Raw genomic sequence first — 16311 nt, 5'->3', positions numbered from 1 at the left:
ATGGCTGTCACTGTCACTGTCACGTTTACTGGGACACTCGATTGATACAGAGCCATTGGTAATGTTGTAAAAGCAACACCTGTGCTTTTAATTAAGTCACTATGTCTGGTGCTGTTTGGGGGCTGTATAATAAGTGCATCTCTTGTTGATTTAATACATTTGTCTGCGTTCTTTCAAATATAACCTTCCACTTATTCAAGGCTGGAATGACTACAATTCAGTAAAACAACTGCTTGCTGGTGAGATGAGAGGACAATCTACTGTGGAACCCCAATGTATGCAATATGAAATATATAATTAAGACACTATAATATAAATACATATATGAATAAATAGAGTAGGATATATACATAAACACATGAATTGTGAAATAATTTGATGACCAGAAAGATGAGAGCGTGGTTACTGGTGGCATGAAAAGTAACATTAGAAATAAGTGTCATTGGGAAAAGACTTTTGAAAAAAGTATTTAGATAAATAATTTAATTTAATTTCTAGAAAGAAGATGATGGAATAAAGTGTCACCATGAGTTTAGTTTTGATCATTTATAATTTCACAATTTATTGAATATTGGATGTATTAATATGATCATTTATTTCACAATGTCTTACTAATGAATAAAGAAATAAGACGTACACATTGGGACTCCAAATTTGTTGTTAACCCAGAAGTGATTTCTCCTTTGGTTCATAGACGATCTTTAAAAAAAAAAAAAAAAAAAAAATGTCGACTACAACTCCCAGAACACCCATTCAACGGCGAGCCACATGTTCAAACGCGCAGGCAGCAGCACATTTTGTGCACGTTGGTTACCTCCTTGAGCGTACGCAGCTCGCTGTCGTGCAGGTGTTTTGCATAGGAGAGCTTGTCGCTTTTGCCTTAAGACACAACCTGCAGTCATGGCTGAGCAGGTGGCCGCCATGTGTGAGCAGCTCATCAAAGCTGTGAATGTGATGATGGACGCAGAAACGGCACAAATCTACCGACTGGAGGCCCTAAAGGTAGCATCGTTATAGGTCGCTAGCTAGCTGCTAGCTAGCTGAGCTTGTCATCTATTGTAGCTGTTGTAAAAGTAGAATTGTGTACCTGCGTAGCGGAATAAACATTTGTTGTTGTTCTTAGTACGGGTAGTTCATAAACATAACACCCGTGCACGTTTGTTAACGTTAGCTACATCTCTAATGATGATGGCCAGATGCTAACTTGTGCCATGATTATCACCACAACACTGTCGACTCACGTCCATTCATTCATTCATAGAAACGGTACACGGACGCATTAACGTTACACAGTAATCATACGTTAATAAATATTTATAAACCTGCTGAAATGTTGTTTGTTAAACTAGGTGCCGGGTCAAAAATAACAAGCTTTATGTTTGTCCACAACAGTTTTGTGAGGAGTTTAAAGAGACGAGCTCCTTCTGTGTCCCATGTGGCTTACAATTAGCCGACAAAGCCCAGCCAGCTGTGGTGAGACACTTCGGTTTGCAAATCCTGGAGCACGTCATCAAGTGAGTGTCACATAGAACCCAAGTATAACAAAGCAATGACATGATTAAAGATGCATATGTGAAAGGAAGCAAACACAATTCTTGCAGGTTTCGATGGAACAACATGGAACAACAAGAGAAAGTCCAGTTGAAGGAGTGTGCCATGCAGCTGTTATCCACTGTGAGTGTGATAGAAATTAAATTCTGTCTTACTGTCACAGTCGTAAATGCTTATCTGACACCTGTTTTGGGGTCTTTTCAGGGTACTCATGCTATCCTGGAGGAGGAGAGCCACATCAAAGATGTGCTGTCACGAATCACTGTGGAAATGATAAAGAGGGAATGGCCTCAACATTGGCCCGATATGCTGAAAGAGATGGAGGCTCTCACTAGCCATGGGGTGAGTGACTTCTATAATATATATATATATATATATATATATATATGTTTGTTACTGCATATCAGTCGTATCCTTTGCCAGCTTGCATGCAATTTGAATACAATTATGTAATAACTCGCATGCAAATAAGTACCAGTCGAGTAGTCATTTTCATGTGGCATCATCATGTCAACTTGGCCATTGGTAGATATTAGCAATTGTGGGATAAGTGCAGCAACTATGAAGCTGAACAACATCTTTTCCACTGGATTATTTTATCAGTGCACACATTAGTTTTGGCCAAAAGATGCAACCGTTTAATCCTGTCAGTATGGACTTTTAAAAAATGTAAGTAAATAAATTAAAAGCGAAAATGCACTTCTGACTTTCCTAGGAGGCGCAGACGGAGCTGGTGATGTTGATCCTGTTGAGGCTGGCGGAGGATGTGATCACCTTCCAGACGTTGCCCAACCAGCGACGCAGAGACATCCAGCAGACGCTCACCCAAAACATGGAAAGCATCTTCAGCTTCATGATGGCCATTCTGCATGTTAATGTCGAGGACTACCGTAAACTGGTCAGTGGGGTCTTAACTTTTTCAGAAATAGGTAGCGTTACAATTTACTTATCTCTAGATGTATCATTATTTATGTTGCTAAATGAAAACGATTTTTATTTATTTTCTATCTAGAAAGGGTCACCCGGACATGAACTGCAGGTGAGAAGACATCACTGCATCACTGCTCTAAAAGGAACCTTTCATGGACTTGATTACTTACCTTCATTTTCCACGCACAGGCCAGAGCTCACTGTCGAGTCGCGGTGGCTACGCTGAATACACTTGCAGGCTACATAGACTGGGTGTCTCTGGTGCACATCACCACCGGAAACTGTCATCTACTGGAGATGTTGTGTTTGCTGCTGAGTGAACCGGAGCTGCAGCTGGAGGCAGCAGAGTGTCTGCTCATCGCTATCAGCCGGAAGGTGAGTCGGTAGGAAAAAAACACGCCGTTAAAAACCCCTTATGGTTATGCCATAATGCTAGCTGTAAAGACATTATTCTTTCAGCCTCATTTATTGTCTCTGTTTGTCAGATAGCTACTACTCTATGATATCTTAGAAATACCAGATTACCAGATTTGAATAGAGTTTATTGGAAAGTTGGGCCGTGGAAAGCAACAGCGCCACCATGTGGCTATTTATAACACCCTTTTTTTTGGCCCATAACTCCTGAACTGAGAGGTGTGGAAGAGAGTCTTTTTCACAGAATTCCTCGACAATCTGACCAATTTTGCAACATTTTTTTAACGACAATAATAAGACGTGTTTAATGATGTGTGTCATTCTGCCACAGGGCAAGCTGGAGGATAGGAAGCCATTCATGCTGCTGTTTGATGACGTGGCCATTCACTACATCCTGTCTGCAGCCCAGTGAGTACATCTGCTTCTCCATCGTTTCTCTTCACAGGCTTCAACATACTATCGTCCCAGTTATTGAATGGTTTGTGTCTGTCTGGTTACAGGTCAGCAGATGGACTGGCTATATGTGAGAAGTCCGCTGAGTCACAGTAAGTAACGTGACACACCTGGCTCACTGTAAAGCAGTCATAAAAACACATGGTAAGTTCATTCAGTGCATGTAGCTGTGACTCATAGTCCTGTGTGTATGACTTCAGAGCCGTGGAGGTGGTGGAGCGGCGGTACATCTTCCTGAAGAGGCTGTGTCAGGTCCTGTGTGCTCTGGGAGGCCAACTCTGCTCATTAGTGGTGAGTTTGTGTTCGTTTGGTCACACACGTGGTCTCTTATCTGGGCTTTCGTCCACACACACACATACATTAAAAAAAGCACGTGTTAACAGTTTAGGCTCTTTTGTTTAAATGTCATGTTCTCTCCACAGGGTTCAGATGTAGAGGTCGAGGTACCTGCAAATCTCAGCAAGTACACGGAAGCGTTTCTAGCCTTCACTAAACATTCCAGTCAGGTGAGAAGACAATCATTTTAACTGCATTTAAATCAGTAGAATGTAAATTTTTCCGCTGTGTTTGAACTCTCCTCTTGTGATTTGTCCTGCAGTTTTTAAAGTCATCCACTCTGGCCACTTGGGGAGCTTTGTTCAGACACGAGACTCTGTCGAAGGACGCGGTTGTTGTTGAGATGGCCGTCAAATACCTCAGAGCGTCTATGACCAACCTAGTGAAGGTGAGACACTGATGTCCGTGCTTCCATTCCCACTGTACACGGAAGCAACACAGGTGTAAAGGTTTCGTCTTTCCTCTCCAGACGGGATTTCCATCTAGAAACGACAACCCAAGTTGCGAGTACTCCCGTGTGGACTTTGACAGTGACGAGGATTTCAACTCGTTCTTTAATTGTAAGTATTATGGATTCAGCTTTACCTCAATTCAGAGCAGTGCTCTTTATTTGATCCTTTGGTGTTTTTCACAGTGCGTGTTCATACTTCACAGCTTTTCGAGCACAGCAGGGAGAGGTCGTGAGGATTACGTGTCGCATCGTCCCTCTGGAGGCTTTCCAGATAGCAGCAGAATGGCTACAGTATCAGATCGCCAGCCCGATTGATACCGGGGCTACAACATGTAAGCGTTTGTCCTCGTTTTTTAAACTTGGAGGGGAGGATTTTTGTCGTGGGTTTGGTTAATTTAACATGTAAAATATGCAACATTATGGATCTAAATGTGGGCTTACAAAGTCCCCCTTGGTTAAATTTACTAGAGCATTCCCCATTGACCACTCGGGAACTTTTCTGACCATTCAATTGAAGGACTTTTGTTTTACTAGTTTCATATACATGTTGAAGATCATGAATTCTTACATGCAGCAAATGTACTTCTCTTCTCTCTCCTCCCGTCACTAGCTGCTGAGGGCCTGTGCTCACTCTTGTCTCCATCAGTGGTCCAGTGGGATGCAATGACCGTCTTAATGGAGTGTGTGGTCGCACAGATTTTCAAAAATCTGGAGGAGGAGGTAACGGGAACAACTTTATTTATCAGAACAAAACGGTGTGAGACAAAAGTAAGTTGATTGTAATGATGTGAAGGTTCTTTCCCCCCCCCCCCCCCTTCTGCCTCTCACTATGTTAGAAGTTACCGATAGATCAGAGCATGGAGCTGCTGCAGGCCGTGCTGAACTACAACACCAAAGACCCGCTGATCTTGTCCTGCGTGCTCACCAACATCTCTGCTCTCTTCCCGTTTGTTAAACAAAGGCTGCAATTCCTGCCACAGATTCTCTACAAGGTCAGCATAGTCGTCATTGGTCACTATATATTATGTGTTATTTACCATACATGTATTATTATTGTATAAGGAAATGGATAGCGTATATATCAAGGGTTTTCTTGAGATTGTTAGATGTGGTGATTTGGGAAATCATAACGGAACAGTGTGTGAAATTTGACCTCTCTCTGGTCACATCATTTTGCATTTAATGTGTTTCTGTGCCTGCATGACAAGTATTTATCATGAACATTGGTCTCACGGTATTTTATTCTTTTGTCCCTACAGTTGTTTAGTGCCATAACATTTGAGGTTGGTCAGGAAAGTAAGGTGAGTTGCCTTCAGAGAACCACATATTGCTACTTCTCCTCATCCTTTTTGTCCAAGACCGAAAAGTATAATTTCCAACTGACGTCTTCAGGCACCTCGGACCCGAGCTGTAAAGAACGTGAGGAGGCACGCCTGTTCCTCCATCATCAAAATATGCCGGGATTACCCACAATACATCCTGGTAAATGTCAATTTATCCGAGTAGAATGACAGATTATAACTGCTTTCAGTTGGTGGATGTTATGCATAGAATGTGTCCCTGAAGTACAGCGTGCTGATGAAAAGACACGAGTAGACGTTTGTGACTTTGACGTCGTTTTAATTTTTCCTCTCCAGCCTTGTTTTGACTTGTTTTACAACCACGTTAAGAAGTTGTTCTCGAGCGACGCCACGCTCACTCACATGGAGAAATGTTCACTGATGGAAGCTCTGGTGCTCATCAGTAACCAGTTCAAAGACTTTGCAAAGCAGAAGGCTTTTCTAGATGAACTGATGGCTTCAGTGGTGGCAGAATGGACCTCGGATGAGATGAGGCGGTGCGTTTTGATTTCTCTCTATTTCTGTTCACATCGTACATGACGTGTTTCAGTGTCGTGGCAGATGATTGACTTGTGACTCTTTGTGCTTCAGGGTGCTGTGTGACCCGGCTGTGTTCCTGTCCTTTGTGGGTGCCGACCAGGTGGTCAATGAGCAAAGTCCAGATGCAGACACAGCGGGCCTTAATAGGGGCCGGGTAAGTGTGTAGTATGTGAACTCTAAGAACTGCAGTATTTCTCTCACTGGGCTTCTGGTTGTAGGTCATTGAGATCAATGTAGACCTGCTTACGTCACACTAATGTATAAGACTCTGCGGTTTGGTCCCCGGCTCCTCCAGTCTGCATGTCAAAGTGTCCTTTGGCAAGATACTGAACCCCATATTGCTCCTGATTTCTTCTTTCTTTGACCTTCCTCTAGCTGGGTTTCTGCTTGTATGCCATGTTGGGGGTGGTGAAGCGGGCACGCTGGCCTGCAGACCTGGAGGAAGCCAAGGCCGGTGGCTTTGTGATGGGCTACACCGCTGCTGGAGCTCCCATCTACAGAAACCCCTTCACTGCCCAGTTTCTGGTCTTGCTGCCCAACCTGCTGGCTCTAATCAGGTACGCCTGTCGGAGGGCACTGAACCTGGTGTTCAGCCATGTGGAGAACTGTGTTGGACTAACAAGAACCCGAGGATCATATTATCCCCAATGTGTGAACAAATTAGACATGTGCATGTCGCAATCCATTTTCCACATATTGCTATGTATTTCAATTTCTTTTTTACAGAGCTCTGCACATGATTTGTGTATTTTTCAGCATTTTCAGAGGTTGCTATTCTTGCTGCTTTTAATGTATCCATCATATGTGGGTCATTTGTGTGAAAGGGTCCTGAGTAAGTCTAATAGTGTCTCAAAATACTTCCTGCTGTTATACTGATCTGTCTCCTTTCTTTGCTCCTCACTGCAGGACTAACAACAGTCTGTTCATGCCAGAGAACATGGCTCGTCTCAGTGAGACTTTCTCCAGGGCCCATGAAGTGATGGCTGCAGAGAGAAATGTCGTTCTTGGTAAGAGCACATTTCTCCACATGTTTTTTTGCCCCTTAGTGAGCCATCATCTGAAAAGCCTGTGGTTAAACCCTCTTAATATGGGCTTTCTCCAGGTCTCTCTCAGCATCCTCTGGATATTTATGACTCTCCTGTGTATAGAACCAGCCCGGAGCGGATGCAGGGATTTCTATCCACACTGTATGACAACTGGTGAGGCTTTTCCCCAAACTTTTCCTCCGTATTGTTTATAGCTCACATGCAGGTGCAGATTACATCTGCTTTCTTTACCTCTGTAGCTTCCACGTCCTGGGGAATGCAGGTCTGTCCTTGCAGCAGGAATTCTTCACCATTGAGAGACTGAGCGAAGAAATAGCCGGTTCTGCTTTCGTCTCCCTCGACCGTGTGCCTGACCACAGACTTCGCCCTATGATTCATATCCTCATTTCATTTGATTTACTTTTTTTTTTTTTTTTTTTTTTCCTATTTCAGTGGTTTGATAAACGAGGTGTAAAAGATCTTTGTCTTACACTCATTCTAAATGTATACTTCTCCACATGAGCAAAGCTGAGCTTTTGCTTCATGTTAACATGGCATTTCCTTAACAAGCGTACGGGTGTTCCTGAGGCAGCTGGTGCTATCGTGTCCTCAGGAGTACTACAACACTCTGATCTGCCCCCTGCTGGGACCTCTGTTCGCCTACATGCAGCAGGTCAGATGTCCACACTTCCCCTTCTGTAACACTTCTCCTTACTCTCATCTCTATATACGTTTTATTCACTCAGTCATTATTGTCTCTTGGCCTTGCTTCTGTTTCATATTACAGAGGCTCAACGTCAAGTGGCAGCTCATCAACCAGAGGAGCTCTGTCAAGTAAGTCAAGTGTGATGTAGTGTTTGTGTCCGTACGTGTTTTTGTTTATACATCAGGAATTTGGAAATGATGTACTTTACAAGAAGAAAGGTATTTCACTTAGGTCCTCAGACGGTTGTTAAACATATTAATTGAACACTCAAGTTAGACATGAATGCCTGAAATACAAATCACATTACCCACTAAGACACCGGTCTTTTGTTTAGCTGGAGAACAACAGAACATTAGAATGTAAAATATCTCTGAAACACAGTAACTTTGACTCTTGATGCAGTTCAAAATAAGCACCGATAAGAGCTCTTCTCAAATCACTCGAAAGTCTCTACTGCATATACTGCATATTTAGCTCTTTGACACTCAAACTGGTTGTGTGGACTTACTGGTAACCTGTTTTTTAAGTGGTGAGGAGGAGGAGGTGGTGGTGTGTCAGGAGAGCCAGGTGACGCAGGAGATGTTGGAGGAGCAGCTGGTTCGCCTGCTCAGCAGGGAGGTCCTGGACCTCCTCGGTAAGTTTCCACATCTGTAGTAACAACATATAAAGACCTGGTTAAACATCAGATACATGCTCACTTGAGTTATTGATAACTATTACTTGAAAATGATTATGATGTTGCTATAAACAGATTATTTTCAAATAAACTGGAGTTTAAGAATTGGAAGAGAAGTCTTAACTAGCATTGCAGTTTGTTCTATGTGCCAGACAAGTTGCATTTGTTGGCATAAGTATTGAATAAAAAAAAATATTTATTGTAAAAGTCGCAATATTTTTTATCACAATGGTGTTACTCTTGTTTTATGACAGCTATATAATGTCCCTGTCTAAACCCGCTGTAAAGCGAAGCATTAAGTGAAGCTCGGGACTTCTTCCTGAATGCTGCTTATGCACTTCAGTCGTGTGGGAAGGTTGTGTTTGTGCCTGCTACACCAGCTGAGAACAGTTTCAGAACACATCAGCAAAGTGCAAATATCAGCCATAATTCCTGGATATCGCTGATATAGACGTGATGGACCAATAGGATTTGTCTTGGGTGATGAACAACCCACTTGCGTGATCATTGAGCTGCACTGTGCACTCCCAAAGTGAAATAGCCAAGGCATTGGGCTTTGAGGGTGATTCTTGATGTTGGTATTGAGAATGTACCAAAATATATGGGATTCTCAGCAAATGGCAGACAACTGCCTGATCAGCTTTTACTCTAAGACTGACTGTAAATTGGGGAGTTGAGTTATTGTGGGGCCGTAATACTTCTCTTCTTTCTTGTCTTCTAGCTGTGAGCTGTATTTCCAAAAAGCTGCCTGAACCAGCTGCAAATAAGGAGGAAATGGACGGTAAGAGTCAGATTCACGTGCTTCTTAAAAGCTATTCTTCTGGTTTTCTTCTTCATGAGTTATCCTCGTCCGTCTGTCTGTGCTGTGATGTCACTGAAGAGTGTGATACCACTCAGCTGGCCAGACAGAAGCAAAACAAATACCCACAATCCTAACGACAAAGCAAAACAAGACATGAAGACTGTTGTTGTTTTTTGATTCTGACAAAGCGTCTGGTGATATATTCTCTCGCAGAGGAAGACATGATGGATTCAGTGCAGGCGGCGTCTCCAGCCCAGCCCACAGAGGAGCTGACTGAGCTGGGAAAATGCCTGCTGAAACACGAGGTCAGCCCAAGGCACATAACATCCTAAAGAGGGCATGGTTACTCATTGATTGCTGTATCTAAACTTAATGTCTCTCTTTTTGCAGAACATCTACATGACCCTGTTGACCCTCTCCTTCACCTCTCTGTCATGGAAGGACACCACTAACTGTCACCGCACTGCTTCAATGGTCTGCTGGACACTTCTGCGGCAGGTAGCGCGCGGAATGTAACAAATGTCCAATACAAGCCCTGGTTTATTTATTTTTTATATCCTTTTCAATGTCACACTTTCCTCTTGAGGGATAAGGCTGGCCATATTCTATATTTTTGATCATTTTCACAAATTCCATGAAAAGAACTAAAGATGTAAATATTTCAAAGCTGTGAGTAAGCAAATGTTTCTCAGACGAGAGTTATTGCATTTAATTCTTGGCAACAATGAAGTCTACAGCACAGAGGAATAAGCTAGTTAAGGCTTTGGATACAGAGGAAATACCCGTCGTGTATTTTCATTTAAACCGTTATCACCTCTCTCCTGTTAATGCACTCTTTTTGCCTCTGTCAGGCTTTTTTTAGTTAGTTAAATGTCTCAGTTGGTACTCACTCATCGCCTGCGACTCATATGGAGGCTGTGAAAAGTATCTTACCACATATTTCTCTCAAGGTTTTTGTCCCACATTCACTCTGTCTCTCTTCAGGTCATAGTGGGTAATCTTCTTCCTGAGGCGGTCACATGGTTCTACACCAGTGTCCTCCGAGGCCTTCAGGTTCATGGGCAGCATGAGGTCTGCAACTCCACCCTCTCTCAGCTTGCAATGCTCATCTATGAAAACCTGGTGAGGATAAAGGCAGCCATCTCTTTATTTCTGCCTTTGTTTGATCAGTTAAAGAAGTCCCCTACGACTTCAACTAACCGACTTAAAACTGTCGCTCAACTAATTGCTTCAGGTTAAATTCATATAGTACTAGAGGTATAATGAAAAGATTCATCAGGGCAACGTTCAAGTTAAATCCTGCTCTTTTTAACTCTCTGTCTGTCTGTCCGTCCTAGCGGCCTCGCTACATAGAGCTGAGAGCGGTGATGACCCAGATCCCAAACATCAGTGTGGAGTCTCTGGGCCAGTACGACCACAGGCTCATTGACCCCAATGCCCAGAAGCTTGGGGACAAGAAGAGGAAAGACCAGTTCAAGAGGCTCATTGCAGGAACAGTTGGGGTAATGCCACATTCAGCCACTAGAGAGCAGTGCGTCTCTACTGTGTCCCACTGTAGAGGGCTCATCAGGGGTGACCACAGACGGGCCTAACAGTGCAAGGCATTACTCAGCAGTGTGATTCTGGCTGTGCTGTAAATCTTGTGTGCTCAGCAGCGCAGTGAGGCTGTAGAATCTAATGAAATTCTTTCTGGTGGATCTCAGATAGCCGTGTTTAACCTCTCCTCTCTCTGTCCCCGGCCAACAGAAAGCTCTGTGCCAGCAGTTCAGGAAGGAGGTTCATATCCGGAATCTTCCATCGCTCTTTAAAAAGCCGAAGCCGGACAAAGATGTACAGAGCAGTGAAGCATTGGGCCTGGAAGCTCTCTTCTCCCCAGAGAACAATACCCTGTAGGAGCACATGGTGGTTCTAATGGATTCATACTGACTGAAAACAGTTGTGTGTACAAACCGGGTTTCCCTCTCCATCCTCAAGCTGGAGCAGCTCGGCTCTACCTAACATAACTGTCAACACTCTTCTGTTTCTCAAAAGCTCTTCTTTTATTTCATGCCACAGCACCAGTCACACTATAAGTAATATCCTTAGAATAACACTCACACAGGTATATGAGATATTGAAATTTGTACTACATTTTTCAGATTAAATAACGGCCTGTTTCTGTGTTAAAACATCAAGACTAGCCATTGATATTTGCTCTGCAGCAGAAGCTTCATTGAGCCACAAAACTATCATGAAAGGGACCAAACTGTTCTGTTGTGTCATGTTGCGTCTTTTTCATTTTAAGGAGGCAATATTTGCCCTTTGCCCACCACAGTATGTCAGATATATGGGACGAGGAAATCTAACTGAGCGTCAAGCTGTGGTGTGATATACAGCATAGGAACTGGCATCTAATGATCCAAAAAAAGCAAAGAATAGAGAATTGCTGCAGGAGTAGTGTGTGTGTGTGTGTGTGTGTGTGTGGGGGGGGGGGCTTGTGGAGCGGTGGAGACCTTTTGTACTTGTAAAATCTTAATTTCAGAGGTGAGTGTTGCAGATATGTTATGTGACCACGCTGCTGCTCTCGAGGCCGTTATATTCCGGGTCAAGAAGAAGAAAAATCTTCGTACTCTTTTATTTTTTTTTTGCCGTGATTTCCTTTGACTGGACAAGCTTGAATGCAGTCTCTGATTCTGAAGTATGTGCTAAAGGAAACTCAGGTGCGACGTTCCCTAAGATGGGGTGAAGATACTTTATGGAAACATATTCAGCTGAATAGTGATTTGAAGTTATTGTAGATATAAATATGAACAACAGTTTTCTGGTTTGCAGATATTACACAGTAGTAGTTGGTGGATTGCATTTTGCCGGTTCCTCATATCGGCACAATTTACACCGACCCAAGTAGCGTTTTGAATTGCTTATTTAATGCAAAGCACATATCATACAAGTATTTCAGCCACATATTGTGCCAAAAAACTCACGATAGACTTTGACACACAACACTTTGACCAGACAATTATGTCTGAGATGCAAAACCTAATAAGATATGACTTCATGATTATTTAATGGTGGACTCAACAACTAATGTGTAGCTTAATCCAAGTCTTTCTGTTTTCTGGCTGTTTATATTCATTTTTAAAGTGTTTTTTTGTGTTTGTACTGGTTTTGCCAGCCGTAAGAAAAAGATGAACCAGCACTACATTCCTTCATTATCCAAGGGATTGTTTTTAAGCATAATTCGATGGATGTGTTTTGCTCTTATGGAGCTTTAATGTAGAGTGTGATTTGTTGTGTGTTGTGTAGATTCAGGCCAATAATATATGGGAGCTATTTTAGCTTAGAGTGAGCCCTCTTTAAAGGGCGTATAGACTGGTCTGCATTTCAGGTATTACTGAAACAGGTTCACATCATCCTTGCCCAGGAATAGGAACATTTATGAAGCTTCACCTTCCAATCAATTCATTTCACTGTCTTTGTGGCGATCGTGTGTTCACATGTGGCCATTTAAAACAAATGCTTGTGTAACACTAAAAAGTTATGTACAATGGAGAAAATATGCTTTTTAAAACTGTAGTGTGGTTTATATTTTGTTTTTAAATAAAAAATGAGATTTCAATTCATCTCAAATGCATATCTTTTGGTTTCTTTTAAATTTAGAATAAATGGAAAAGTAGCTCAACTTATTTTTACTTGCTACAGATTGACATATTTGCTTCTTATTAGTTATATATTTTGTTTTTGCTCATGCACAATTTTCAACATTTTGCAAAATGACCAACATGGTGAAGAAGTTGCAAATATAGATTAGGGTGAAATATAATCCTAAAGAAGAAACAACTACAATGTGGATAATGATATTAAATAAATTTTCTCTTCAGAGAAGCACAAGTCGATGTTTAACTTGCTGTGTATTATGTCAGTGAATCTTTACACTGACATATATATGTATTAACACCACCTACATACAAATGTGTATATATACTGACAGATCTCTTCAGAGCTGACCCGCTCGTATATAATACTATATTTTTACAGAATTGAAAACTGTAATATGTCTAAAATATTTTAGACATAAACTCATTACTTTCCGTGTTAGTTAATACTTATTAAATAATGTTTTATGAGTGAAATGAACACATTTCCACCGTTTTGCCATGTCTTAATTTTCTCACCATGATGCTCCATCTAAATAAAGCATTTCAATAAATTTGGAATGCTTGAGTTTTGTTGCGTTTCTGGATCAAATTGAGTCTGTACTTCTGACTCCACGTCGATAGGGGGCGGTAACGCGCCATTTGCCTTTAGCCCACTGCCGTAAATAGCTTTATAGAAGCGCAATTAAGAACGGTGTTCGAATATGGCTGCCAGCGTCTATCGGTGGTTTGTTGTGTACTTTTGTTATTATGAAAAAAAATATTTGAAATTAATACATTAATCCACGTAGGCTCAGTATTCATGTTCAACAGGCAGTTGTTTTTACGTGGACGTGTTGGACTAACGTTAATCCGTAGAACCAACCTAAACGTTTAATCACCGGTACGTTAACCGTTGACGTTAATGTTAGCTGTAACAAGCAGTAGCAAGTAACAATAATGTCAGGAAGTAAAGTGACATTTTTTTATCAACGTGACAAAATTACGTTCTTGTGGGAAGAAAGGAAAAGGCAACACTGTAACTTCTTTACATTGTATTAGAATGTAACTTTCTTTACATTCTAATACAATGTAAAGAAGTTACATTGTATTGGAATGTAACTTCTTTACATTCTAATAGAATGTAAAGAAGCTACAGTGTATAGAATGATTCTATTGAAGTTATTCCTTTTTTAGATGTTTTAGACAAGTCACTAATCACTTTAAAATAGTGATTATCGTTGATTAGCGTTGGTCTGGCTACATGTGTAGCTTGTACAGTCAGGTACTGGAAGTCATGGTGACTTTTTACGTGCATTTGTCTTAAGTAGTTTCAACTGTCACAACAAGTACAATTTGAGGTACTTTCTTAAGTATTTTCATTTTATGTTACTTTATACTTCCACTTTACTACATTTCAGGGAGACATATTGTATCGTTACTTTTTACTCTTAGATTAACTAACTAGTTAACTACTTCACAATTTAAGAACTGTGCATACCTAATATGTTATATAATGTGTTAAAATACGATTTAACTACCCACCCTACTAGTTTATATAGTAGGTAAAATGAGCTTTAACATTAAAATGCTGCATACAAGTTGCATCACTAATACTGATCTAATGAATACTAATAAAAAAGCTTTAAAAGCTTAAACAAAGTTCATCTGCATAGTGTATTCAGGGTATAATAAGTTTATTAATTAAAGGATGGATTACAATATTTAAAGTTGACATGATCTGTAATTTAGAGCTGAAACAATATTAATCGATCAGCCTTTTGACAGAAACATTATTATGCAACTATGATAACCAATTAATTTAAGTCATTTATCAAGCCAAATGCCAACCGTTATCTGGTTTCAGCTTTTGAAGATTTGCTGCTTTTCTTGAATATCTTTGCACCGTTAGTGTCACCTCTGGGCTGTAATGGGAATCTCAAAAAATGTCAGAAAAAGATCCGAAGAACTGTAATTGCTTACTCCCCATTTTCCCGCATGTCCTCTGGGGCCCATTGCCCAACCAGCAGCACCATGCTCCTCCTGCTCTGCCCATCACTGCTGCAAGGTCTTCTCATCAGCGTGACTCTGAAGACTTGAGCTCAACACATTCCTCTTGTTTGCATCAAACACACGGCCCACATGCAGCATATGAAGTGGATGGATGAAAACACACCCTTTCTCTTGATCATATACGTACACCAATTGTCGATACATAATCCAAATAATCCGACATAAACTTGCTCACCTATCAAATTTAGACATCGGACAGGAGGCAAATCTCAGTTAATATTTTCTGACGGTACCCTAAATGAATAACAATTAATTTTAGATGCAATAATATTGATACATTTATTGTTAACCTTGTTTTAGAGTGATTCGTGTCTCGGGAAGGTACAGCAATTGACTACTCAAGGAAAACATAGAATCTAAATTGCAAAAAAAGAAAGAGAAATTCACTGCCTGCATTTATTTGACCCTCTCCCTTCACTAGCCATAGAGCCTGCTGCAGAGAAGCACCCTCACAGCACGGTGCTGCTACCACCAGGCTCCATGGTGGGGATGGTGTGCTTCTGTTAATTTGCAGTGTTTATCTTACACCAAATATTGCACTAAGTATCATGAGCTAGTAGCCCCCTTTCTGCTGTAGCGGTGGCCTCCTACACAACTGCTTTTGTCACACGGACTCCAAATGTTTTGAGGATGGCCTGCTTAAGGCAGATCCACAGCAGTATTTGATATTCCTGTTTCAAGGGATATTCAATGCAATAGGAATTTCATTCCTGATTCTTCTCAGTAGCCTTTTTATGTAATGGATCAGAATATTCCCTTGACTTCACTTGTTTTTTTGCCAGGAAATGTTGGCCCACTAACCAGTGGTTGTACTGTAATTAAAATAACTTCATTAAACATTAAACACAGGTGACCTCCACTTATCTTATGTGTATTCTAAAACCAATTCGCTAAACCATTAATGATTGGCCCAGTATGTGAAGAGACTGGACACTTCTGAATTTTGTTTATATTTTCATATATATTTTGATATAAAAAGTGTTGTGTTGCTCAGTGTGCAATACATATTTTTGAATTACAATTGTGTCAGTTTTTAAAAACAATAAACGTCAATACTGTTGCAAATTTAGTATTTTCTCTTTTTTTTTGACTCATGTCAATGGTGTGCTGGCTGAATGTGTTGTTGAATCATGTATGATTATTATGTATGTGCCTGTAGACTGAAACGTTGCTCTATTTCTCTTGAGAAAGAATTGTATTGTTCCTCATACTTATAACTTTGTGTAATCATTGAACATACATTAGTTTGTTTTCCACCAGCAGCTTCACGGTAGTTTAGCAACGCGTTTGCTGCGCAACACAAGTTTCAGGTAAAAGTGGTGATCGTTCCTGTTTTAATTAACAGATAGGAAACAGGTGCGCGTTTCCAGCCAGCACGTTTTAACCCCGGCTTTGAACGC

At 41.0% G+C, this 16311-nt stretch overlaps 1 protein-coding gene across 2 annotated transcripts; it reads left to right on the top strand.

Moving 5' to 3' along the window:
- Nucleotides 1-781: 781 nt before the first annotated feature.
- xpo5 (exportin 5) lies at nucleotides 782-13058 on the top strand. Of its 2 annotated transcripts, none has more exons than XM_031840488.1 (33): nucleotides 782-1002; nucleotides 1393-1514; nucleotides 1602-1674; nucleotides 1756-1893; nucleotides 2267-2449; nucleotides 2564-2590; nucleotides 2671-2856; nucleotides 3227-3303; nucleotides 3396-3440; nucleotides 3549-3639; nucleotides 3771-3854; nucleotides 3947-4072; nucleotides 4154-4244; nucleotides 4339-4467; nucleotides 4746-4855; nucleotides 4975-5127; nucleotides 5395-5436; nucleotides 5528-5617; nucleotides 5773-5972; nucleotides 6067-6169; nucleotides 6391-6572; nucleotides 6922-7022; nucleotides 7118-7214; nucleotides 7301-7437; nucleotides 7616-7713; nucleotides 7828-7874; nucleotides 8274-8380; nucleotides 9144-9203; nucleotides 9438-9529; nucleotides 9615-9722; nucleotides 10209-10346; nucleotides 10562-10726; nucleotides 10971-13058. In XM_031840488.1, exons 1-33 carry the CDS (start codon nucleotides 901-903, stop codon nucleotides 11115-11117), a joined length of 3651 nt encoding a protein of 1216 aa, XP_031696348.1. In that variant the 5' UTR covers nucleotides 782-900; the 3' UTR covers nucleotides 11118-13058. The 2 variants fall into 2 exon arrangements, with proteins under 2 accessions (XP_031696348.1, XP_031696340.1); XM_031840480.1 differs by having other exon boundaries at nucleotides 4972-5127; nucleotides 10971-13057.
- The last annotated feature ends 3253 nt before the right edge of the window (nucleotides 13059-16311 follow it).

This window comes from Anarrhichthys ocellatus, unplaced genomic scaffold (genome assembly GCF_004355925.1).
Source record: "Anarrhichthys ocellatus isolate YVR2014 unplaced genomic scaffold, GSC_Weel_1.0 scaffold3, whole genome shotgun sequence".
Classification (NCBI taxonomy): domain Eukaryota; kingdom Metazoa; phylum Chordata; class Actinopteri; order Perciformes; family Anarhichadidae; genus Anarrhichthys; species Anarrhichthys ocellatus.
This window is presented reverse-complemented; position numbering and strand designations above follow the sequence as displayed.